Consider the following 27,639-nt stretch of genomic DNA (forward strand, 5'->3'; position numbering starts at 1 on the left):
ATTGTCATGGTGTACTCCATGTCTGCTTTGCAAGACAAAATGACAGAGACATTAAAGTGTCTTTTTTTTTTTTTTTTTTTTAACATTTATAAAATTTGTATTGTAAGCGCCTTTTTCCACAAAAACAGCATGTGGGCTACAACTGCCTCTTCCCGTTCTTCATTTCTAATTGAAATAAAATAGATTTTTGGATATTAATATCGATTCGATAAATAAATGAGAATCTCGATTCTTTTATGAATCGATTTTTTGGCACACCCCGAATGAACACCATCCAATTGAGTGTTTGCTGTGCTTACACTGCATTGTGGTTAAAGGTCAGGCTTTGTGCGTTCAATGTGATGCATTAAGCATCCATACACAAATCATCTTGCATGATGCATCTCGAAAATTCAATATTCACTTTTTAGCTTGAATAAATGATGCGCCACGTTGGTGATTAAAGTCGCTGCAACAATAAATATCGAATGTTTAAAACTCGACGTGGCCTCGGCGTTATTAATATTTAACCTTTCACCCGCAGAACACGTGGCACTCTCATTTTTTATCACAAAACAACAAGGAAGAGTCCTCCTGTTATCCTCCTTAAAGTAAACGTTGCTCAAGAGTGTTCCTTATTTGGTTGTGTTTATCATCACGGACACAGTCGAATCATGCAATCTTCAGGGCCGGAGTTCGAGTTCCAGTATATACGCAAGCAGACGGCGTGACGTCAAATCCTTCCCTCCTCTGCGGGAGCGCGCGCGTTCGGGGATACGCCACGGGGGCGCGCACATGCGCACAGGCTGCCTGCGTGATGTGAGCGTCCACACAGAGAGAGAGAGAGAGGGGTGAGAGAAGAGGAAAGCGAGCAGAGGTTGGCGCCACAAGGAGAGAGAGGACCATGCTGGATTGACTGCAGACAAGCAACCGCAATCAATGGCTCGGCTTTGAAATCGTTCACAATTTATCGGCAAGGAAAGGAGAGGAGAGGAGAGGAGACGAGAGGAGCGAGTGCGTGCGTGTGCGTGCGTGCGTGCGTCCGAGCGGGGTGGAATTAAACAATCCCCCCCCTCTTGATTTCCTCCCCCAAAGATGGAGCTTACAATGGAGAACATTGGCAACCTGCACGGCGTGGCTCACTCCCACCAAAGCGGGGACCTCATGAACTCCCCCCACCACCCGCGGCAGCCGTCGGCGGCGTCGCACCGGAACTTGGTGTCGTCCCACGGCCGCTCGGCCATGGTGTCCAGCATGGCCTCCATCCTGGACGGCGCGGGCGACTACCGCGCCGACCACGCGCTCTCGGGGCCCTTGCACCCGGCCATGAGCATGTCGTGCGACTCGGGCGGCATGAGCCTGAGCGGCACCTACACCACGCTGACGCCGCTGCAGCACCTGCCGCCCATCTCCACCGTGTCGGAGAAGTTCCACCACCCGCACCCGCACGCGCACCACCACCACCACCACCCGGCGCACCAGCGGCTGGCGGCGGGCAACGTCAGCGGCAGCTTCACGCTCATGCGGGACGACCGCAGCCTCGCCTCCATGAGCAACCTGTACGGCCACTACCCCAAGGACATGTCCGGCATGGGCCAGTCGCTGTCCCCGCTCTCCAACGGCTTGGGGCCTCTGCACAGCTCGCAGCAGCCACTCGGCGCGTACGGCCCCGGAGCTCACCTCTCCAACGACAAGATGCTCTCGGCGGGGGGGTTCGACTCCCACGCCGCCATGCTGTCCAGGGGCGAGGAGCACCTGGCGCGGGGGCTCGGCGGCCACGGCGCCGGCCTCATGACGTCCCTCAACGGCATCCACCACCACGGCCACCCGCACTCTCAGGCCAACGGCTCCATGCTGTCGGAGCGGGAGCGGCAGACGGTGGTGGGGGGCGCGCAGGGGGGCGGCGGCGGCTCCGGCCAGGTGGAGGAGATCAACACCAAGGAGGTGGCGCAGCGAATCACGGCCGAGCTCAAGCGCTACAGCATCCCGCAGGCCATCTTCGCCCAGAGGATCTTGTGCCGCTCGCAGGGCACCTTGTCCGACCTGCTGCGGAACCCTAAACCGTGGAGTAAGCTCAAGTCGGGCCGCGAGACCTTCCGGCGGATGTGGAAGTGGCTCCAGGAGCCGGAATTCCAGCGGATGTCGGCGCTGAGGCTTGCAGGTGAGTGACGAGGCGGCACTTGGACACCGCGGCGGCTCCCCGAGCGGATCAATCGAAAGTCAATGTGGCGAGACTGTCGATGGCGGCTCAAACAGACATTACGGCGAGTTATTAGTCGATGCTATCGAGTCCAACTTGGTTGGGGAGTTAAACGTTGGCCTGCTGTTTGATTGATGCTGCAGACGGACTGATAATATGAGCACTTTTATATTCGCTAACATAAGAAATTTGGACTGCGACCAAACTTGATTCTGCGCCTCCCCATCATCTTTGCAAACAAGAGATGAGGATGGGGGGTGCGTGACCTCCCGTGGATCAATACTTCATGTCCAAGCGTCCCTTTTCAGAGTGGCGCTTTGATAAATGATCGATTTGGATCAAGGCAGACAAAAACAGATGCGCGCGTTCTCTTCAAAAACCGTTTTGCAGGGAAACCCCCTCACAACCTCCTCTTGTTATTTTTTTTGTGGCATCTACATCATTCTCGTCGATGAAGAGGACTTAAATAAAAACACTCGAGCTGGGCTTAAAAGCTCTCATCGACGCCTCTTTGCTGTAAAAGGCCCCGTTAGACGTCAATCAGCTCCCCTTGTTTTTTTGTGCGTCGTATTTCAAGGCAACACTTCAATTACGGCAGGCTATAGTGGCATATTTTAGTTCCAGTCGATGCCTTATTGAAAAGCACTTAATTGGCATGTAAATTGTTCCTCGGCGCGTTTTTTTTTTTTTTCGGCGGTGGTTTCTGGTAAATAAAGATTTAAACGCCGCCCCGCAATTGTCTCTTTAAGTGCCACCGCAGTTAAAGCTAATTGGGCTGTGCGGGGTTTTATATCTTCAACACTCTGTATCGGGATAAAAGCAGCCGACATCCGTCGAGGGGGTGAAGAAGGTGCGCGTAAATCTTTTACCTTGAACGAATGGGGGTGTTTAAATGTTATGTTATTTAGCAAAACGTATTGTGAACGCTTAACTTTGAGCCAAAATGGCGCTCATGACGAGGACAAAATGACAAATGGCCGACATGCAAATGCGCGGGAGAATTATTTTACTGATTGCATTTAAAATGACCATGATGTGTGTGGGAGAGAAAGAGAGAGAAAGAGACCGAGGAAAAAAAGGGGGAGGGGGGGGGGACACAGTGCTGAAAGTGAAGCTCGCCGGGCCACATCAATCAATAACTTCAAATTACTATTCCAAATTCATCACAGTCGCACAAATCAATGCAAGCTGCCCTGCTTAGCTAATGCGAAAATGCCACTGTCTGTACATGCGCACAAATTGAGTGTGTGCAGACGTTTTAGGAGGATTGTGCTTGCCCTTCACGCCTTGTGGGGCAAACAGCCACAGGCGGACCCTAAAAAAAAAAAAAAAAAAAACTCAAAACAAAGGTCTATCAGTTTTGTTGTATACAAGACACGACGGGTATGGAGGAGACGTTAAAAGATGGCATGAACGCTTAAAACGATTCGTCTTTTGCATCTGTGTTGAATTCCACACTCCATCTCAATGTATTTGGTGGGATCAATACGGGCCTGATCAATAAGGATAGCCAGTGCATCTATCAATTATCCCGCCTCAGCACTCTCTCCCATTGGTCTCTCCCCCTCGCAGGAGAATGAGAGGGGTGTATTGTGAGGAAAGGGGTGGGGGTGTCGTAAAAAGACAGCTGCTTTGTTTTGGGGGGGTTTTTTTTTAAGCAATTTCTCAGTTTTGTCACCATTTTGTGGCGTGGTTGCAAATGTGTCTTTTTATGGGTCTCCTTTAACTTATAGATTTGGGGGAAATATCACCATGAGGGTCATTTATTTAAAAAAAATGTTTCCAGTAAAGAAGGATGGCGGCGTACGATTGCCTCCATTTGTTGTTTCGAGGTGTTATATATCAGAGGTGCGGCAATTTTTTTATCAAATAAAAGCACATGTAAGCCAAAAATGCTCATAATATTTCATTTGTTCAGCTGTTGAAACACTTTTTTTTTTTTGTCAGATATACATTTAATATGGTTGGGAAATGTAGAAACAAAGGTAACAAGGTTACAGGAGTTAACTTTGTAAATATTAAGCACAACATATTAAATATTTGTTCAATCAATGCATCATTTTTTTCATATATTTCATAATTTACACTTACATTGGGACTATAAATTAGGAAAAGACTGGGGTTGCAGTAGTCAACTTCCTAAACTTTGAGCAAGGAACCAAAATTGGTGTCCTTTAGTTGTTTTGGGGATGTTCTAAAAGTCTACACACCCCTGCTCAAATGCAATGTTTTTGTGATATTAAAAAAATAAATAAACAAATGAGAAGACAATTTCAAACCATTAATAAGAAAAATATATCTTTTCGAGGTGGCAAGTTAAAATAACTAGAAAAAACAAAACATTGTTTGCGTAAGTGTGCACACCCACAATATGTAGCTGTGTTCAGAATTAACCAATCACATTCAAACTTGTGTTAAATGGGAGTCAGTACACACCAACTACCATTTAAAACGCTGACTGAGCTCTGCCAAACCCCAAATCGAGTTCAGGTGTTTTAGTCAGCTATTCCCGGCATGTTTTTGCTTGATAGCAGACACCCGACAGTTTTGTTCATAATTCCTTTCACTTTGTCTTAAGGTTCAACATCTCCCAAAAATCTTTTATTTATTTATTTATTTACTTACTTTTTTTTAATTATATAAACCCCAAAAATGTCTTTAAAATAACCTGTTCTAGGCAGCCCCACTATTCTAAACAATATTTTTATGAATGTTGTGTTTGTGCAATATGAGTTAAGCAGCAAAATCCACCCTGTTTTGATCCATCTCAGGGGGGGGGGTGGCCATTTTGCTGTCGACTGAAAATGGCATCACAGTGACTCGGGGATCAGGTAACAACCAATCACAGCTCAACTTCAGAAAACAGGTGAACTGTGATTGGTCGGTACCTGAGCCAAGTTGACAACAAGCGGCAAAATGGCCGCCTTCTGAGATGGCTAAAAAAGTAATGAGTTTTGATATCGATATTATTGTCAAGAAAATTTTGGGCTCGACTTCCCCTTATATCACAAAAAAAACAAACATGTTAATTAAACAGGGGGTGTGTCGACTTTTTTTTTTTTTTAAATAAATAATGAACCGATAAATACACTTTTTTTTTGGCAGTATTATTGCCTTTATCATTTCCCTGTTGCATTATTTTAATTCCTCTACTCACACACACACGCACACATTCTTGGCAATAAACCTTGGCAGAAAAAAAATAAAAGCACAGTTGGCTCATTTGCATATGAATGGTCGAGGCACGTTCCAGGGTGCTTAGGTCAGGACCCGCTGAAAAAAAAAAAAAAAAAAAAAAGGTTGCGAGGAGGGGCGGTGGGCATTATTTAGGAGGAGAATGAGGGGTCTTTATTCAATGCACTACACGCCGGCACGCTTATGCACACACTGGCAATTAAAAGTCTCTGGCAAGTGTTGCAGTCAAGTGATCTATTAAAAGGGTTACAGTCTAGTAAGTTGATTTTACGACCTATTAGAAAGCTTGTAGTTTGAGTCAGGGATGCTGTCCGTGGTGCTGAACCAGTCCACAAACGCAGCCCCCTCCTCCCTTTTCGCCCTTCAGTTTGAGGACAGTTCAAGGTGGTGAACTCTGGCTGCCTCAACACTTGGTTAATCGCATTCTTGTAGGCCCTAAACACAATTATTTCATCCAACAGCTCCCAGCCATGGATCAATAACACAATCCACATTGGTGTCGATCACAACATGGATCCGAGCAGACCCAAACTCAGCCCATCACAAAATAAACAATCAGCACTTCTTCTTTTGGAGCCATTGCGAGGTTCTAATTGGATACAAGGTGTTAATATATGAACAAAAAATAATACAAATCTGAATGTAAGCCGGCGAGATGATCGATCGCGCCACTTTAATAATTGATGGTGGTGGTAAGGGAGGCATGGGAGTAAACAGCGCGGCTGCGGTTTGGGCGCCTCGCCGTTCGTTAAGCGCTCGCGCTGTGATGTAAGCAGCGAGCGAGACGCCTCGCGTACAACCTTTCAAAGCCTCTTGCGGGCGAGCCGGGCCGCTCGTTTTACCGCAGGTCAAACCCCTGAGGCTGTTTGGCGACACGTGATGGAAGACACGGGTGGATGCGGACTCCAAATTGGGGAGGAATCGTTATCCGCTAAACCGATGGAACAATGCAAATTGTACAGTACACAATTGCACTTTTAAAGAATACAGTGTTTCATATTTATAGCCTCGAAGTGTTTTTCAATTCAAAGGTGGCAAATCCAGGTCTAGAAATTAAAAACCCTGCCACAGTTTGGCTTTAGCCCCTGGCGCTAGCTAGCTAGCGTCCTAAAAGGTAAAGAAGCACCATGGGAGCTAGCTAGGAAGATAGCTAGCTAGAGTCCTAAAAGGTAAAGAAGCACCATTGGAGCGAGCTAGGGAGCTAGCTAGCTAGCGTTTTAATAGGTAAAGAAGCGCCATGGGAGCTAGCTAGGAAGCTAGCTAGCTAGTGCCCTAAAAGGTAAAGAAGCACCATGGGAGCTAGCTAGGAAGCTAGCTAGCTAGCGTCCTAAAAGGTAAAGAAGCACCATTGGAGCGAGCTAGGGAGCTAGCTAGCTAGCGTTTTAATAGGTAAAGAAGCGCCATGGGAGCTAGCTAGGAAGCTAGCTAGCTAGTGCCCTAAAAGGTAAAGAAGCACCATGGGAGCTAGCTAGGAAGATAGCTAGCTAGGAAGATAGCTAGCTAGCGTCCTAAAAGGTAAAGAAGCACCATTGGAGCGAGCTAGGGAGCTAGCTAGCTAGCGTTTTAATAGGTAAAGAAGCGCCATGGGAGCTAGCTAGGAAGCTAGCTAGCTAGTGCCCTAAAAGGTAAAGAAGCACCATAGGAGCTCGGGAGCTCGCTAGCTAGCTAGCTCGCACATGGGCCTAAAACCAAACTTTCTGGACCAGGATTTGCCACCTCTGTTTTTCATGCAATTATTTATTGCAGTTATGACTTCAATACGGCACTAGCTTAGCGATAAGACCATGGCTCCATCGTAAACCGAGGACCCCTGTATTAAGTTTTTAGTCACTTTGGTTCTCGGTGAGCCAGCGCCATAGTACAGGTTCTAAGCAACTCCATACTGAGTGAAATGAACCCCTAACCTAACCCGTGTATGATGTTGCTCTCTTCCTCAAAACTAGCCTCAGCTGGGATATTGGACCTTTGTCAAGGATCAATATGCAAATAAATCATAATGTGATCTCTCTAAGCTAGTAAACAAGGGCAGCTGTGGTGAAAGACTATCATGTCCTGTTCCACCATCAGTGGTGACTGAGCCTTTTTGACCCGATTAGGCCACCATACTTCAATATCATACTGGACAAAAGAAGTATTGATAATGTTTTGGGCATCATTGCGCATTTACAAATGTAATAGCAATGATATTTGATAAATGCTCAAAAATGGTAAGGGGAGGAGTGGGAAAAGCAATGGAATAAATGTCACAAAACAAATTAAATTAAAAACTAAATGCATCATTGTATATCCATCCATTTTCCTGACCGCTTACGCCTCACAAGGGTTGCGGGGGTGCTGGAGCCTATCCGAGGTGACTTCGGGCAGTAGGCGGGGTACACCCTGAACTGGTCGCTAGCCAATCGCATGCAGTCATTGTATATATTAAATAAATTATTAATTACATAAATGAAAGGATTTTTTTAAAGAATAAAAAACATCACTGTTAAAAAGTGATGTCACTTTTAAAATCAATTATAAAGTAACTATACTGCTTGTTGAATATGTAATTGTAAAAGTAACATAATGTAATGTGGTTACTTTGAAGTAATTAGTAACAAATCTTTTGAAATCTAGTAATTATTTGTTGTTTTTTTAAAGGTAACTGTGGCAACAGGCCATAAAATATCATACTACATCGTGTTTGTGTAATGTAAACGTCATATGTCCACCATGTTGGACAGGGACTTGTAATTGGGTCGTGAAAGGGCTGCTCAATTTTGTCTTTTACCTTGACGTTTTGTGCTGCCCTAACATCTCAAGAAGAGCAATTTGATACCATGAAAAAGATCGATTCATTGATGATAAAAATTGGCGACAAATTGTTTAGTTTTGTTTTTTTGTAGAGCACTCTCTGTTTCATTGCAGGGAAAAAATACAATATTGCCTTGGTCAATTAGTCAAACATAGTCCCTTATTTAAAAAAAAAAGTGCCCGTCTGTGCTGTATTTCGACATTTAAATTGAACAGAAGTCATTTCGCGTACAAGGCAAACCGGACGTTCACGCTTTGACTTCCTGTGCTCCCTCGGTGCGGATGCGAGCCTGCTTCTGAGTGGCTCTTGCGACCACACATTGTTAGTTAGAAGGCCGATGTGGCCAGCCCTGAATATGTATCGATTTCCATTCCCCGACCTCTGCTTTCCATCCCTGGAGCCGAGCCACGCAACCCCCCCCCCCCCTCCCCCCCTTCCCCCCCCCCCCCCCCCCCCCTCCTTTCTCCCACCCACCCATATTACGCAGACACCATTTCTGCATGAACCGTTTTTGGACGTGACGCCAAACAAAATTGCACCTCCCCCCCCCCCCCCCCCTTGCCTTCTTCCAAAGTTCACCAGCATTTAACTTCTTCGTTATGCATCCCACGCTGCTCGTACGGGGTCGCGTGTATTATTCAAAACTAATGCGATTCTAATAGAAAGTCAAATTGGTGTGCAGCCGAGTCGCGTGCACGCCCTCCCACGTGATGGCTCCAATTCACACCGTGCAGGGCCACCGCCGCGCGTGCACGTATACCTACAATTACGAATGCAATGGAGGAGGTCTGGACTCTGTACAGTCTCCCATACCGTCTCTTTTATTTCACATGATCAATTCCTACGCCCCCCCCCACTGGTCCCCTCCCCCCACGCCGAAGCGGATCGATAGGAGAGAATGACCTTTAAATCAAATTGCTGCCAGAGTCGACTGAATGCACGCGCGGATAGTATCAAAAGGGTTAATGCCTGCACACGCGCACACATTTATTTCCAGGCAAATATACACAAAGGAGACCAGATAACCATAATTCAATCTGCTTATTCGTCCTTGTGGTATGCGTGTGTGTAAAAAACAAATCGTGACTTTTGACCCCCGGCGCGCAATCAGCATCAGTCCAAAGAACGCACGCATGCATGCTGGAAAGGTAAATGGGGGTTGTGCAATTAAACGGCGCAATGGAGTAGTGTTGTGCAAGCTTGCGATAGCGCCGAATTCTTCAGCTGTGTCCAAACATATGAGAATCATGTGAAAATATGTCATCATTGCGTCTAGGCGATCAGTTTTAAGGTTGCGCGCAAAAAAAATAGCGAGAAAGTCGAGGGGGTTTGGCGCAAAAAGCGAAAACTTCTTAAAAAAAAAGATACAAAATAAAAAAATCAATATTAATATAGATAGAATGTGTTTATTATTGTTTACTGCGTATAATGATGCCACATGAATTTAAATAAAGCAACCAAAGAAACGGCGCTCAGTACGTCATAATAAAACAAATCGTTAAAACGATTTTTTTTAATCCATTATAGGCCTATAATTGTAATTTGGATGCAGTTAGATGTACCTAATATTGTGTCCGGTGTGTGTGTTGTCTGCTTATCTGGCACACTGACAGGCCATCGGTTATTAAAGGGCCGATAATGGCTTGCTTAATAGAACAAGAGGATCCAATCCAATTGAGCAGTGCCAGCTTTCCAAAAGGCAATTTAATCTGGTATTAACTGTGGAAATCTCCATAGAAGATTTAACGTGCGTGTGCGCGTGTGTAAAATTCAATTTATCATAAAAAAAAATATTTTAAAGCCATCTCAAATTGCAATTTTTGCTATTTTAATTTTTATTATGTTTAGACATTTTAATTTAATGAATGAATCACATTTTAATTTAACGTTGCAATTTTTAATTAACTTTTATTTTGTTCACGCGTGCACACGCGCAAAGCACACAACAACAAAAGGAGCAAAACGAGTGTGAAATCAATTGATAAATAAATCGATGTGGGTGCCAACACACTCGGAATTACATGTTATTAAAATATAATAAGCAACCCGTGTTTTTGTTCACCATTTTGCCGTCTGCTAATCGATTTATTTATTTGAATCCTTCACAGCGTGCGCGCGCGCTCGTTAAATAAAATTAATTTTTGTGTTCATTTGAAGATTTCTGCACATATTAAAGAACACATTTTTGTATACAAATAAACAGCGAATGCAATTGAATTACTTTTTTTTTATTTGGTGCATAATTAAAAATGTATCAAACTAAACTAAAATTAAAATGACAGTTTCACCCAAAAAAAAAAGTTTATGATTAATTTGGTGCTCACATTGAAATCCAATATCGGAAAATTTGTTTACCGGATTATTTAATGGAAAAACTCTGAACCACATCTTCATCGTTAACATTTTACTAGCAAAAAAAAAATAAAAAAATCTCAATTAACGTTCAGTGCACGCTATACTGTTCATCACGTAGCTGCTTTAAGAAATGAAGTGGACGAAATCAATGTTTAATCTCACATAAGACGCGAGTTGGAAACGAATGGCTGCAAGATGTGCAATTAAAGCGGCGGTAATAATCATAATCATCGCGCTTCTTAAAAATGAGGCTCCCTCAAAACGCTCCAGTGCATTTAATTACTCGACTGCCGCGCTCATTAGTGCATGCGCCATAAAAAGCTGCTAATAAAGTAGAAACAGAACGCTACGCCCCCCCCCACCCACCACCACAGACACACACCTGAGCGCTGTTCCTAATATTGCGGCGACCTTCTCGAGTGAAGAATGCGCGTGCGCGCAGGAGTGATGCCTTGCAGGAGGGCCAAGCAACAAATTGTGTCCCGTTATCAGTGCATTAACGCCAATTCGCACTCATTACACGCGGCCGATATTGAGCTGCGAGGATTTTTCTTGGCCCGCCTTTTTGGCCTGCAGCCTGTCTGACACACACTCACTCACTCACTCTCTCACACGCGCGCGCGCGCACGTGACTCTACTTGGGCAAAGTGCGTCTGGTGGATTGAAGTTTATTAATATTGGACCAACTTGATAATATGATTTATTGATATTGTTGTTTTTACCGATATTTTGATGGGGAATAATATTTTAGTTCTGTCAACTCTTATTTCTTTGTTGTGACATGTGGGAAAGGTAATTTTTCCACAACAGCAAAACTAAAAATATATAATTAAATTGCCAAAATTTAAATTTTATCGTTTGTGGCCTTAAATGTTTGAGCTCACTTTTTTTTCTTTTTTTTTTTTACATTAGACACAATCTATTCCCAATCACGTGAATATTTGACATTCATTACAATTGTCATGACAAAAGATTTTAAAATATGAGAAAAAGCGATGACTGGATAAAAAAAAAATGAGGAGGAAAGTGTCGAAATTGATCTAAAAATTAATTTAGCACAATGTCAAAAACTTTGTGCCGAGTCAAACTGCCACAGTCACGCCAACTACTGCTGAGGAGGAATTACTCAATATCTGATATTGTTTTCCCCTTTAGTATTGGTGGCTGGTATCGACAACTTCCATGAGTACCCAATACCTTAAAATATCGGCCCGATACAGACTCGCTCATCCCTAAACAGCAGGCCAATACGGTGGATATATTTTTGAATGTATTTTGGGTAACAATGAGGCTCACAGAAAATATTTTTTCCAGATAGCGTCAATGTACGCATGCGCAACATGGCTTGTTGACAGATTTGGTTACGTCAACATTTTTGAGTAAACATGGATGGATTCTCAAAAGAGTGCATGGTATTCAAAAGAATCACTTCCAAGTAAAGTTCAGTTGCGTTTAACTTTAAGTTCAATACATTTGCGTTACATATTTTTTTATGTTCATTTCGAAACATTTCATATGGTACAATTTTCATTTAACTTTTAGCCTATATGAACTTTATTAGAAACATTAAAACATTTGCGTAAAAAGTTTTAGATCCACCACTGCACTAGATATAAATGTGTCAAATGATGTGTACGCATGCGCAGTATGATTTGGTTCCATATGCGATTACTTGTATTTTAATTTCCACCATTTCCTGGGCTCTTTCCCCCTTACCATGAATCTCCACCCACTCCTCCTCCGGGCCATAATTAATTGGACCAAGTGAATTTCGCACACGAATTATTCACGAATCCATCGATCGATTATTGAACAGCCATGTGCCTTTCTCTTAACCTCGCTCCGTGCGTCGCTGGGAAGGGGAATATTAATGCCGTCGTTGAGTTGTGATGGTTGGAGGGGGGGGGGGACTAAATTATAAGCAATATTACCAGGAGTATCCTGCAAGACGCCATCGCTCGCTTCTTATTTCCCCATGCATGATGTGGCGTTATAAATATATTCTGCAAAAACATGTCGCCCGAGGGATAAGCCGCCATCTCTGACAAGTCCCCGCGGGGCCGAGGAAGCAGCGGGGAGCGTTGCAACGCCGAAAATGCGCGCTCGTGTCCCGGCTGCTTCTTTGTGCACGTCCGCCCCCTCCGCTCGGTGGTGCCCACTGGAGCTCGAAAAGCTGCAATGATCGATTTTTTTTTTTTTTTTTTTTTTTCCCGACCCCCTTTTCTACGCCGAGCTTGGTTCAGTAATCAGGGCCCCCTTCCTCACCGGATCGATCGATATTGATTAGTAAATCCAGCGCCTGTAGCAAAGGCAGCGCACCGTGGCGCCCCCCTGTTGCAAAAGCAGGTCCGTGGCGAGAGCGACACCGGGCGGTCAAAGGGCGAGAGGCAAGCAACGTTGTTGGAAAGAACAAAATAGGCACAGCTCATGTACACTTCATAGAGGCCTGTATAAACGTATTTGGTGTACAAATAATTAAATATAATTCTAAAATACCCCATAAATGCATATTATGTCAAGGGTTGAGATTTTACACAAAACTCACACGAAAAAATAGCATCTTTTAAAAATATATATTTAAATAACGTATAAAAATAAATACTTTGAATAATATAGAATGGACTGAACTTAATAATAAATAGTTTTACTATATATCATATAAAATGAAAAAAATATATATATAGATGCAAAAATAGATTATCAGTACTTGATACTGGTATCGGTTGCTCTCTTGTGGCCCTTCTATGACCAAGAACTAGAAATAAAAAAAAAAAAATGTCATTAATTTCTTGTAATTTTAAGGAAAGTGCTATATTAGGATATATATAGGTCTTTCTTTAAAATGATCTGTCATCTTTTTTTTTTTTTGGGGGGGGGGGGGTATTTTTATATATCAAAAAGTACAAGCGGTATTGGTACTTGGTATCAGTGACTTGGGATGTAACGATAAGTGCAATATTGTGATATCATGATATTAAAACTGCCACAATATCATTGTGGTCCTGTTCACAATATTTAAATGCAAAACATCTGATAAAAAAAAAAAAAGTCAGGTTGATTTGCATTTGCGCAGTTCTAGCACCCTCTGGTGGCTAGTTTTTTTTTGTTTTTGTTTTTTTAAGTTCAATTTAATTTTCATTTGGGATGTTTTGGCCCTTCTGTGTTTAAAATCTTCACTAATTGTCAGATGAAGGGGAACGTAATGTGCCTGTGAAGCAAGTCAATAAGTGGAGGAACTCAATGTGTGCGTGCATTAACATTAACGTAATAATAAAACATAATAATAATAATAATAATAATAACATAACTGTTATGTACAAAAGCACAATATTGTGACCTTTTTTTTTTTAAATATCGCCAACCACCCCACAATATCGCGATATCGTATTGTGACGTCAAGATATCGTTACATCCCTATCAGTGACTACTCAAGAGTTGAGCACTGTACTAGTATCAGTTTGAAAAAAAAAAAAAAAAGTGGTATCGAACACCCCTAATACCTGATGTGGTTGGTTGGAGCAAGTGGCAAAAGGTCTTGGGGTCAACTCGAAACTGCTTCAGCTAAATAGAGCCAGAGATGTTGAGGTTGAGAAGCATGCATGAAATTAAATATTGAAACGGATGTAAATCTAAATTGATAATATTGGCAGTGGATGAATGTTATTGAGAGCAGGGAGGGTGCAGGAAAAATATTAAAAAAAAAAAAAAAACAGTCAATATATTGGACCACACATTCTTAGAATGCCACAAAACAAGAAAAACAATGTAATATTTGAAAATACAACATCTCTCATTTCCGTTTCCAAACATGTTACATAAAACAGACTAATCTATAGATTTGGTGAAGCAGCATGTGGCTAATTAAGCAATTGCTCTGTTCAAGCTCTCATTTTTCTTGCAAGACATTCTATAGGAAGATGATTTCCAGTAGTAAAAGAAATATTTACAGCAACAAATGATTATTTTTTTCATCTTTTTTTTTAAATTAAAACTTTAAAATTTGGCTCACTAGCGAATAAAACCCGTTTTTTTTTCCTCCTATTTCGGTGATGCATCATAGGCGTTTGTTTTCTCCTTCCAATATATTGCACCATCACTCTCGTGATTTTCCCTGTGATTGATTCCCACCTCGAGTCCAAAATTGTTGATATAAGACGTAGAAAGGAATGCAACGATCCATCCATCGTAATGACGAGCCTTGTCGTTACTTCCAAAGTTGTTTGAAGTGCCGTAGAAATGCAGTAATGATGTTGCAGTGAGAGTATTTCTCATTATGGACAATGATTGGCTCGACATAAAATGCAACACAAGTGAGCAGTGGAGGGGTATTAAAAAAAGTTCAGTATTGTGATGTAAACAGATGTGTCAAACCATTATATTGGGTTCACTGTATTTTCACTTTTGACCCCTAGATGGCGGCCCACTTATTTAGCTTGAGACTGTAAATTGGAAAGAAGAGGAATAAAAGCGGAAGTTCTCTACTTTAGCAGAGCCTGTTTTTGTTGTTGAAAATGATTAAATGCTATCTACTGTAATCCTGCTTTTTAAGCCTACAGAAAGTGACAGCTATCGGTTCACTTTGTGCATCTTTGCCCATGGTTATTGACATATATTGTGAGATGAGTTTGTTTGGAAAAACAAGTTAGGTCTATTGTTTGTACAATAATTACATTTTATTCATTGCTTTTGCTCTCACTAGATCTGATTATATATTTTTAAATGTATTTGTATTGTTCTAAAAGTGTGTTCAAAGACCTTTAAAAATAATTAGTGCTGTAGATGCTTGAAGAACCTGCCTATGGAGTGTTTGCAAATACATTCAAACCTACCTGTAGTCTAAATGCTTTATAAAAAATAAAAAATAAAAAATAAAAATAAAATAAATCATTATGTCCAAAGGCTTTGACTTGTGAATGTCTAAGTTAAAAAAATTGTATTTATTTATTTATAAGCATTTGGCCTACTTAGTACTAATACATTCGAAACTTAAATAAGTAAACATTTAGTCATAATTTTTATGATTTATTATTATGTCTGCATGATTTTTGTTGGGCATTTTTTCCCATTATGGTATTATGGGGAAAATGCTACTTTAGTATTTAGCCTACAAGTATGATCGAATATATTTGCAAACACATTTGAATGTATTTGCCAGTCAAAAATGTTTACTCCACATTGGCAGTTCAATTGTCTAACATAACACCCGTGATTGAAAGGGCTTTAATGTATCTTGGTCTATTTTTTTTTATTTTATTTTTTTAAATCACAAAAATTTGGCATTTGAACAGGGGTGTGTAGACTTTTTGTAGCTCAATTAGGTTAGAATATAAGCTGCCCGTATAAGGCAAGCTCAATTGTTATAATAGTTGTAATTGGGTGAAGCATTTTTTTTTTTTAAATTGTTTTTATGATGTGGTGCAGTTGCACACCACTATAGTAACAACATAAATAAAAATACAATTTGAATTAAATGAAAGTGTAGATTTGATGCGGCACTCTCCCTTCAGTAGGTACCTAATGAAGTGGTCCGTGAGCTTGTGTGTGTACACTATTGTATATAAATACATAGCTGCAGTGTCGATGTGAAACGTGAATATGATGGATGGGCCCGTGTGCAGGTTAGACGTCTGTAGTAAACAGATTGGACTGCAATGGCTGATCAATGGGCTCTGTTCCACTGTAATTAGACACACAGCGCCACTGCTTGACTCCAGCCACTTCAGCACAATCACCCCCCCTCACCCCCACCCGGGCGACCTCGCGAAAACGCACACGCACGCACACACACAATAATCCAGCCTGTGTACAAGTTGAACAAATTCCGTCTTTACATGTGCCAGGATGCGGCGCGAGGCTGATCGAAGTCGACGCTCAGACAATGGCGGCAGCAGCAGGGGGAGACCACACGCGGGTGACATCTTTTGCTTTCATTCTTTCCCTCCACTCCAATTTTCTCTCCCGCTTAAACCAGGACAGCGGGGAGGCCGTGCTCGGACGCCGCAGCCCGTTTAGGCGAGCTTCGATCCCTCGGTCGGCGGGGGATTGCTGGTGGCTGCAGAGGTGGCGGCGCTTTAACATTCCCGCTCAGCGCTCGTACACCTGTCTGCCTCTACCCACAATGCACCACTATTAACTATTAATCCCCGCCTTGTCTGCTTTCTGGCCTGGCTGCCGAGCGTCAAATGAGTGTTTTGAAATGTACGGGAAGGGGAGCCAGTCTCAAGTGTTTGTGTTTAGGGGGTGGGGTGGAAGGTTGGGTTATAAATACCCTCTCAGAGCCCAGTCGAGTGGGCTCCAGTGGGCTCCGTTTGAAGTAGCAGACTGTAGACCTGCTCGGGGTGGGTAGCGGGGGATAGTCTGACCTCAGTCCCAGAAGAGAGGCTGCCCCCCATCCCTCCCCGCCTCCCCCCCTGCCGCCGGTTCCTACAGCAAAGTCGGTCAATATCTTGCTTTTCTCCTCCGTTGGCCCCCTCTTCGACCCCCTCCCTTCCTCACTCCTTGGCTGAAAAACACACAAAATCTCCTCCGTCCACTTGCTCCGCAATCTTTTCTTAGTCCTCATTTTGAAGCACAAAATGCTTACTTTGGTGCGGGTCCCCCGTTGTGACTCAAACTGCATTAATATTGAATCAAACAGTAGCAGCAGGAGCACCCCCAATCTCTGCCCACGCCCACCTTTATCTTCAGCCCAAGTCCCGCCCCCCCCCCCTTCACCGCAGGCTGGCTCCCTGTCTGCACTCGGCAGGATGGAAGGAATATTCCCACTGGGCAGGGCACATGGATTTGCTTTAAATCAACTTTTATAGGCGATAAGAGCAAAGCTAGAGAAGTGCTTCTCGTCGGTGTATGGACTACTTTATGAGCGGTGTTACTTTAAGACCAGTTGCCACCAAGCAGAAAAAGTTTGGGATGCGATTTTATTCTGAAAAGCAGCATAATTAGATTTTTCTTTGAAGAGTTTGGTGCACACGTTAGGATTTAGTTTAGACTTTTCACCAACCCAGACTAGGTCAAAATTACACTCACAGATTTAAATTAATGCATATGCCCTCATTACTGTTTGGATAAATTTCCCTGAGCAACTGTCAAGTTTATGGCATACTGTAATTCTGGCTGAATGTTTGACCACTTTTGGCAGAATGGCTGGACTTTCGACTTTCCCACCATGATCAATAGGGTTGAGGTCAGGGGCCATTTTAGGAGCGGGTTGATTCTCTCCAAAACTAGTTTTGATGTGTTTCGGATGGCTGTCCCATTTGATCAATCAGTTGTGATTGAATTTCAGCCATTTTTTTTTTCTGGAAATACTGCCATCTTTGTGGGAGGTAAAAATGGCAAAAAACGGAAATGGGGAATTTTCACATTGTGTAAGTTGTTACTTAACGGGAAGAAGAACTGAAAAGTCACATTATTTTCCAGACAAATGATGCACGAGAGGCGTAATGGCAGAGGGATTACAGAGCATTTATTTGCCTGTGCCTTTCAGTTGTGACTCAAGGCCGGACATTGTCTTGTCTGCTGTGTGCAGTCACGGAGCCGTTGTTGTTTTGCACATTCAGAAAATTAGACATGTAGTAATGTTAGTGGCACAGGCAGTGAGTCTCTAGTGTTGGTCATTTATAAGTCAGAAGACGTCAAAATCCTTAACACTCTAAAATATGAAGATTCTACATACTGTATTTAGTATTGTAAGTACCCAAATGTGGTTCTTTAGCTTGGACGTGGAGGGGAAATCCTTTTTGGTATTTAGCACCATTCATGGGGTTAGTTGAAACAAACCATTATCCAATGGTTTTACACAGCAGTAAAGAGAACCAAATAGGTCTTGGGTTTTAATGTGTGTTTAACTGTGCTACACAGAACCTTTCGAAAGAACCAGCATAGAACTCCAGTAATATCCAATGGTGCTATATGGAACCTAGGGTGTACAACACAGAACTTCTGAAGGACATTTATTTGTGAGGGTGAACCACCAATCCCTTATACTCGGGGTTCTCAAACTGTTGACCGACCACAAGCCATAAACTTGGAGATCTGTGAAATGATTCGCAATAATAAATCAATTACTCCTTCCTACAGCCCATATCCCGTTGAGGGATGAATGTTTGTGATGCTAGTGAATGTTTCATATCAGGTTTCGTTAGGGTTCGTTCAAGGTCGCAGCGTTTCTAAAACGGTCATAATTGTCTATCTTGTCGCAAGGCCATTTTGAGCATGTTCAAAATGTCCTTGCGACAAGAAAATACCATTAAGACTGTTATGGGATTCATTAAGACTGTTTAGGAAAACTTTTAAGACTGTTTCGGGATTCATTAAGACCCAAAATAGTCATAACGGTCTTTAGAGTCGCAAGGACATTTTGAGCATGCTCAAAATGTTCTTGCGACAAGAAAATACTGTTAAGACGGTTTAGGAAACCATTAAGACTGTTTGGAGAACATTTTAGGAAATGTTGCAATCTTGAACAAACCCTGACGTGAAATCTACATTCAAATGATTGCCACTTGTTGAGATACCTTAGCTCTGGGACAATTTAAAGTTCTGATATGACAGAGAGATCTATTAAAGCTATCTGCAGCCACTTTACTTTAGGAATCCATTAAGACTGTTTCGGAAAACCTTTAAGACTTCCGGGATCCGTTAAGACTGCTGCCACTTTACTTGAGCAATCGTAGCTGCCGATGAGGAAGATTTGAATATGTCAGCTGGTGCTTAACCCAAACCTGCTAAACTGAGAAATATTACGTTGAAACGCAAAATGTTTAGGGGTCCACGCGGTAGTATGTTTCAAAGGTATAGTGATCCTGAAGGGGTCCTTGGGGGAAAAAAAATCTCTCGTTGGCACTGTTGAGTATGTTTGGACAGCTAGCCAGTGGGAAAGTCAATGTCAATGGGACTTATTTCTCATTATCCGGTTATACGTACTGTATATGGTAACATTTACACTAACCCACTTTTGTATACTTACCTTGCTTTGTGTTCTTTCCCCTCTCTGCCTCCCACTTTCATCCCCATCCCTCCCACTGCTGCCATCCACGCCAAGCCTGCAAGCGCAAAGAACAGGAGCAACACAAAGACCGCAACACCGCGCCCAAGAAGCAGCGGCTGGTCTTCACCGACCTGCAGCGGCGCACGCTCATCGCCATCTTCAAGGAGAACAAGCGGCCATCCAAGGAAATGCAGATCACCATCTCTCAGCAGCTCGGCTTGGAGCTCAGCACCGTCAGCAACTTCTTCATGAACGCGCGGCGCCGCTGCGTGGACCGCTGGCACGACGACCACGGCACCAGCCCCGGGCAGCCGGGCACCTCCGCCACCACCTTCTCCAAGGCCTGAGAGGAGGACGACGAGGAGGGCGATCCAGGTCTGGGCGAGCAGGCGTAGCAAACTGGCATTGAGACCACCTCCCCCCCCCGTCTCTGAAAACCCTTCCTGGCCTGGACCGTCCGAATACGTCCTCTGTCTCTAGCCCCACAAAAAAAATCCTTTGTGCCATGCAATCATCTTTTTGTCGGTCACGATCTAAGGGGGGAAACGGTGAGGTCAGGTCCACTCTGTATTACTCACACAAGGACAATCATTGATTCAGAGGCTTTGCAAGGAAATCATCCTTAGGGCATCTAAGTAAAGAGACACCAAAGATTTTTTTTTTTTTTCCGTTTGTTGTTGGACGGTATTGGGCACACCCGACGTAGCCACCGATCCTGACTCATCTTCACTCCCGAATCACCCCTCTACGGAAGAACGGCAATAAATCCGACAACAGCACATAGCCTTACTATCCGAGCCCCACACAGTGCATACCCCAAAACCACGGCGATGCTCTACAGTAGCTCCCCCACCTCTCGTCCCTCGGCCGAAGGTATTCCCTGATGGCCGGCCATCTCACAAAGCAGCTCCGCCCGATCACACGGCCGTCTAATGAATTGAAAAATGAATCGATGCAGACAGAGCGAGCGGGGCCTCGACCTCTCCCTCAAGGTGAAAATGAAGACGCTCGGCGGCAGGTCTTCCAGGCCCCGGTCTATTTTTCTTTTCTTGCACAGATGTCGGAGGGCCTGCCATTGGAAAGTTCTTTGACCACAACTGAGGGAGACCTGCCGACATGTCTGGACAAGCTCTTTGTTCCACTCAGTTTTTTTTTTTCTTCCCCTCCTCTGATCGATAAGCCGGAAAGCGACAAAAACACGCTCGGGCATCCGTCTGGTTTCTATGGGGAGAGTAAAAGGAGCACCCAGTGGAGATGGCGACACAAAAGGCCCCCGTTTAACAGCAGCACACCTCGCCTGCACACATCTAAGCAGAGCCACAGTGCGCCCTGCCGGCCAAAAGCATAGAGGAAAGAGGCACAACACATTGATCAATAAGCAGCCATTACCCTATTGTTGCTCTTCATCCAAAGCCGGAAAAGAGGGGGGATGGTTCAAACCCACTCGGAAAATTGCAGGGATCAAGCGAAGACACGCAGACCAAAAAGTTTGAAAGCTTTACAAACAAAAACAGGAGAGGGAACGGTACAACACACAAAAGGAGGTGCAGCGGCGGTTTACTATTTATTTTGGGAGGGTTTGTTGTTCCATTCAAAAAGAGCATTTGGGCCACACTGAAAGGGAAAAATAATGATACCACAAACAAAGTCAAAATCGAAGAAAAAGTTTAGCAAGTCTAGCAGTTGGCAAATCCAACAAGCTACATGCCAACAGATTGCTCCTTTGAAATCCTACCATTACTTCCCCTTGAAAAATGACAACTTTATTCTTGTATTTTTTTTCTCCATCTATTATTTTGGACTATTCCTGTGAAATGACTTTTTTTTTTTTTTTTATAGATGAAAAATCCCCTCATCCCTTGAACAATTCGACTTCAAATAGGATTCCCCAAAAAGAGACTTCTTAAAAAAAAAAAAAAAAAAAAAAAAAAAAAAAAAAAAATTCCATTGGACTACTGTTGAAAAATATTTTTTTAGTGAAAAAAAAATGGAAAAAAATGCTTTTTCCTCAAATTAGGCTCTCCAAAAATGCAACTTAAAGAGAGAGAGTGTCTGTGATTTAAAAAAAAAAAAAAAAAATTCTTAAAACAGTCATTCTAATTTGATAATTTAAATATGATCTGTTAAAAAAAATAAAATCAGCCATCTCCAGCACCATCATGTCCCTCGAATTTGACGTACAAATACTATGAGAAAAACAACCAATCAGAGACAGACGTTACAAAGTTTAGTGTCATAGCAACAATCCCTTACATATAGGGCACTTTTCTGGGTTTACAAGGTCATAGGTCAGCATGAGGCTACAGGGAATGAAACCAAATGATTGACATTTTTTTGTCACACCTTCCGCCCCTGATTGGTTGATTTTCCTCAGTTTGTCGTATAGCAAAATAGGAGCACAAAATGGGGACGGTTGTTTTTGCAGATCATATTTTTCATGTATTATTGTCAAGTCCTAAATTAAATATGGAAAAAAAATTTTTAGTACTTTTTCTCCACAATTTTTGTTATCATTACTGTTTCCGAAAAAAAAAAAAAATGACAGCAGTTTTTCTTTTCGGTGTGACCCGAAAGCTCTCCAAGCATTGTTCGTTCCATGCAATACCTCCAAACCACATAAACAAACACAAAGTGGTTAGCTGTAGCCAACACTCAAGCTGTCAAAAAAAATGCTACAATAATTTTTGTGCCAATGCTTTACTGCCTTAATTCCAATCAGACAACATGGTAGTGGGCTTACACACACACACTGGTGACAAGAGGTGCGTGTGCGCCACAGCAATCAACAATCAGCTTCAATTCTTTTTTTTCTTTTTTTTCTAATTTGGGTTGAAAGACAAACCTCAAAAGACAATACACATGAGCCGTATGTGTTGCAACTAGTCCAGAAAGTCAGTCATTGTTTGGTTTTCTACCTCCCTTCACCCTTTTCCTCTCTACAACAATGCGGGTATTCAATTAGTACCATAGACACAAAGTTTCTATTTCTTGTTACTATTATGCTCTGTTGTGCATAAAGTAAGGCACCTTGTTGATAAATCAAAAACAAAAAAAAGAGTGACGTGGCTCATGAAGGACATTTTTCGTTTTATTTTGGCATTCAGCTGGACTCTGAGGAGACGTTTACCACGAGGAAAAGGAAACAGGGAGCTGTTGGAAGACGAAATGACTTTTTTTTGGGGGGGGGCATCTTTATGTCAGAACTGCGGTACTTTTTTGAGCCCTTGAATCGAAAGGGACAACGAAAAATGACCTTGTTTTAAAGCTCGGGACTTTTCAGCGTATGGTCTTAAGATGCAACTGTAGCATTTCCAACAATGTAGTCAGAGTAGTGCAGAGCTTGGAAACGGGAGTTGATCACACTTAACTTCACCTTGCTGTAAGCAGTGAGTTAAGGCCGCTAAAAAAAAAGAAAAAAAAGGACGAGCTACAAGGGTGGTACCAAAAAAGAAAAAGAAAAAAAAAAAGGGGTGGGGGTTTGAATAAGTGACAAATCAGCTCGAGTGTTGTGGGCTGACAAAAATGTTTGTAGTGAGAAAACCAATGATGGCTACCTCACTAAGCTGAGTGGTTTGTGAAACCGCCACTAATACCAAAGATACTACAAGCCTACCGCTCCCAAACTGCCTGGGGGGTGGGACGACGACCCCAAACACGCATACGTACACTCAAACATACACAGAGGAGGCAAATCCAGATCCAGAACGTAAAAAAACAAGCTCGTTTTTACTTTCTGGATGTGAATTTGCCGTCTCGGAACAGCGCAGTCAGACTGCAGTTGGCCACATAGGACGACGTGGCCATCTTGCAGGACAGAGTTGAGTGCCTTTTCCCTTCAACCACGGGTGGGACTGCACTGGACACACAAACGCATCCAACACACACGCGAAGGAGGGTAGCACGCCCTTTTTACCCCGCCGAAACAATGCGCTCATAATTGGATGGACAGTCGAGGGGGGAAGGGGGGGGAGGAGGGACACAGGCTGTGTCAGCATTTTCTCCCATATTGACTTTCCATCTTGATACACTAGAATACAAGCACTTTATCATGTAGAAAGTCTATAAAACAATCTCTATACGCTATTTATTTCAATTTAAATGATGTTAGCTCCTTCATCTGTCACGTTCTTTTGTGTTTTTAAGATCACGACCGGCCCCTCCCACCCGCTGTGCTCCGCCGCCCTTTTTTGTGTGTGTTTTTTTGTTTTTTGCCTCTCTCGCATCAGAGATATTTTTGTGTAACAGAGACAGAGGGAGGCAAAAAGGCAAAGAGGTGCCGGGCACCCAGAGGGGTTTTGTACTTGGTGTTTTCTTAGCTCATCATCTCACTCCACTCGTGCAAGCACAGAGGCTGCACTGTTAAAAGTGTGGAAGACTCACAAAGAACAACTTCTCCTCCCTCCTACCTTTGACCTTGTCCATCCATCCCCTCGTCCCGACATCCCCCCCGGGCAAGCGCTAAGAGCTGGTAGGCGTGTGTTTGACAATTAATTCTGAAATACCTCAAAAACCTTTCATGTAAACTTTATGTAATTTAAAAAAATGAAAATAATACTGCTAATGATAAACGATGATTATGAAACTATGACACTATGATAGTTATTTTGAAACTTGTGACTTGAAGCTTTATACTGTTAAAAAAAAAAAAAAAAAAAGAATTCCTTTTTCTTTGTTTCTTTTGCTCATTTTCTCCTCGTACGTTTGCTGTTTTTGCTACGGCATGTACTTGTTTTTCATAAAAGGAAAAGACACGGTGAATGTGTGGAATCTGCGAAGGGCCACAAAAGAGACAGAAGAGAAGACAGATGTTTAAATTACAAGGCACAACATTGGAATCAGAAGAAACAAGATTGGGTATTTATAGAGCGCTTTTTGCATGATGTCAGACCACGCGCGTGTCCTGTGTCTTTCTGCAGTTTTCTTCGCTTCCGTTGTTTGTATTCCTCCTTTCCCCTCCAGAAATTACAGACAAAAGAGGCAGGAATGAACCCTTTGCTTTAGGGTATAAAAGTACTTTTTTTGGTGTAACAATTCTACTTGAATGCAGAGGCCGGAAATGCCAGTAACAGATGTAATATTCGCCTTTTCTGTATAAACGGCGTGGTTTTAAGTATTGTTTTAAATGGGAAGTTGACACCAAAATGTCTTTACATCATCTTATATGCGGCCCCACTTGTCTAAAAACGGCATTCTGATCAATATTGTGTTTGTGGAATAGGAATAAAGCAGCAAAATCCATCCGTTTTTAATTCATCTCAGGGGGCGGCCATTTTGCCACTTGCTTTCGACTGAAAATGACATCACAGTGGCTCAGGACTCGCATGACCAATCGGTGCTCAGCTTGTAAACATCACATGAGCAAACTCACCTGATTTCTGAGTTTGGTCATGTAACATTCAAAAGCTGAGCCGTGATTGGTCGTTACCTGAGCCTTGGGCAACTATTACGTCATTTTTCAGTTACAGGAAGTGGCAAAATGGCTGCACCCTAATATGGATTAAAAACGGGTGCATTTTGCTGCTTAATTCATATTCCACAAACACAATATTGATCAGAATACCGTGTTTAGACTAGTGGGGGTTGCATAGAACATATTTGAAAGAAAAATTTTGGTTGACTTCCCCGTCAAAACTTTGTGAAACGTGTGATATATGCGTCTTTATTTTGAATGACTACAATTGTAGCAAAAACAACAACAATCTAAATGGGGTGTTAATTATGTCTTATTTTTATGCACCAATACTGACAGCTGAAGTGAAGCAAAGTCCAGGAAGACAGCAAGCGTGGTCTGCCAGAAACGTGAAAAAGTTTGATTGCAAACCAAAAACGATGACAAACCAAAGTAAATTATTTCACTTATTCGCTTTCTTCTGTCCCTTAAGTTGACTTTTCTCTGGGGTTGGGGTGGAATTACTTTCGCGGGTGTGTTCAAGTGCTCCTGATGTTCTTAGAATAACAAAGACCAACACCTTTTGTTGAAAAGGTGTGCTTTTTTTTTGGTTCCTTTTGTGCATGGATATTGTATAACTGTATAGAAACCAACAGGAATGACCTGTGATTTTGTGTGGGAGGAGTTAAAAGGGGAGCGGGTGGGAATATTTTGGTTAGCTAAAAAGAAAAAAACAAAACAAACAAAAAAGGAGGATTGGGGTTTTCAAGCATTGGAGGGGGTCCTCGTTTTTAGACTTTCCATCACTGGTTGTGTGCATGTGTTGTTGTTGCAACCCCCCCTTACTCCGAACTCTTTCCCCCACCTATGTTTCTTTGATGTATATAACTCCAGACAGTAGGGGGCAGTGTGCGCTGGGGGAGGTCAAACTCTTCTTCTCCCAATCAATCGCATTCATTCCTCAGCTTTTAGCGGTCGCCTGGCTCGGGTCCTGGCCAAATGTGCGTCTTGCTTTTCCAAAGACAGGGCTGTTCACTTGGAGTTAATCAGAGGGACGCGCGCAGGCCCGAGCCGACCTTGAACTCACCTCAACGTCCGTCCACATTGCTTCTCTTCGATCTGTGTACGAGTGTGTGCGTGTTTGTATCTTTGTGAACGACCAAGTGTTGCAATATTTGTCATGCCGAAACCATTCCTCGACCAAAAACAAGCGACGGCGGACCCTCGCCGGGCGGGCGGGCGATCGATCCTCGGCGGCGACGACGACGACGGCCTCGGCATTCACTGTCAAACAGCCTCACGCGCATGTCATTTCGCCTCGACGGGATTGGTCGCCCGGTCCATGGGATGCGGGGGCCTGCCGACGTGGATGCCCCCCTCCCCCCTCCCCCCCAGTCACACTGTGCTCTCCCTCTTCTGTTACCTGTTAATCAATCAGAACCAAGTGTCTTTGTGATGGTAGAAGACAATCAGTTTCAAAACAGAAGGTAGAGAGAGAGGGTCAGGCCAGTGGGGGAGGACAAAAGGGGGCGGGGCAAGGACTGAATCAAATCACGAGGGGGGAAAGAGGCTGTCTGAGTCACGACGGGCTGCTGTGTCCTACTGCCAAACATCTGGTGACACGTTTCGTCTACATGCCGTCATTTAAAGCAAATCCTATCAATAAGTGAAAAAAATTCACCCCCCCCCCCCCCCCCCCCTCCCTCACCCGCCGCAGGTGTGCTGTGGTGCAAAGACCACGCGTCCTATCATCTACCACAAAGAAAAAAAAATAACAGTAAAAGGCTCCGGTTGGTGGCTTTTGCACACAGAACTATGCAAACACCTGACCCCACCCAATCTTAATCGTTGCTGCTGGGTCAGAGTGTAGAACCCTCCCCACTATCATCATCCCCCCCCCCCCCCCCCCCCCCCCCCTTATATACCCCTTTACCATCCAACCACAGCGGGCAACAGAGCGCCCCCCTTGCTGCTCAGGGTTAAAGTAGCGAGTGGCCAGGTGGGGGGGCGATGCACCGATGTCACACAAAAACTGCCACTCACACAAAATGGAATCCATTCAGCGGCGTTCGAGCGTCTTTGCGACCCCCAAAAAGCGCCAAGGAAGGGCCGCACACAATCAACGCAAAGACGCCGACGTCGCGCTCGTAACGTTTACAATGCGATCCGGAGACGGCGGCTTGGATTGCACGGACACGCACGCGCACACGCTCGCGGAGGGTGAGGGCAACGTCTGCCTTTCGAAACCAAAGATGAAATCAGAGGTACGACAATCGGGCGAGCAAACCGACAAGACAATGTTCAGCTCTCCACGCTGCTCTACGGGTCAAGTGATATATAAGCGGACCATTCCACCTCGTACAAACACAAACACTTTCATCAACTCGGCCAGTAGACGAGGGAGATGCCCACGCGCAAACGTCTGTTCAGAAAGCCTCTTTTTCCCCTCCTCCCACTGCAGAAGCCGGAGAGCCTGTGGAGGACTTTGTTTGGTTATTATTTTGTATTTTTTTTTTTTTAAAGTTTCGCTCTTGCTGAGACTTTGAAAAGGGAAAGGGAAAAATAACTGTTAGAGAAAAACAACAGCTAAAAAGGATAATATGGGTAAATTTGCGTGTTTTGAAATAAATTAACAAAATAAAACAATTGTAAAACAAAGGTCGTGTTGTCATTGGTTTGTTGTGCTTGCCAAGATTTATGAGAACTATATATATATATATATATATATATATATATATACA

At 43.3% G+C, this 27,639-nt stretch overlaps 2 protein-coding genes across 3 annotated transcripts in view; one reads left to right on the forward strand and one right to left on the reverse strand.

Moving 5' to 3' along the window:
- Positions 1 to 27,639, reverse strand: part of atp8b3 (ATPase phospholipid transporting 8B3) — a 98,364-nt gene that overhangs the window by 33,231 nt on the left and 37,494 nt on the right. The gene's annotated exons all lie outside the window — the stretch shown is intronic.
- onecut3a (one cut homeobox 3a) lies at positions 799 to 24,733 on the forward strand. Its single transcript, XM_077535234.1, has 2 exons — positions 799 to 2,140; positions 19,564 to 24,733. The coding sequence occupies exons 1-2, from the start codon at positions 1,075 to 1,077 to the stop codon at positions 19,854 to 19,856; spliced, it is 1,359 nt and encodes a 452-aa protein (XP_077391360.1). The 5' UTR covers positions 799 to 1,074; the 3' UTR covers positions 19,857 to 24,733.

This window comes from Festucalex cinctus, chromosome 10 (genome assembly GCF_051991245.1).
Source record: "Festucalex cinctus isolate MCC-2025b chromosome 10, RoL_Fcin_1.0, whole genome shotgun sequence".
NCBI classification, from domain to species: Eukaryota; Metazoa; Chordata; class Actinopteri; order Syngnathiformes; family Syngnathidae; genus Festucalex; species Festucalex cinctus.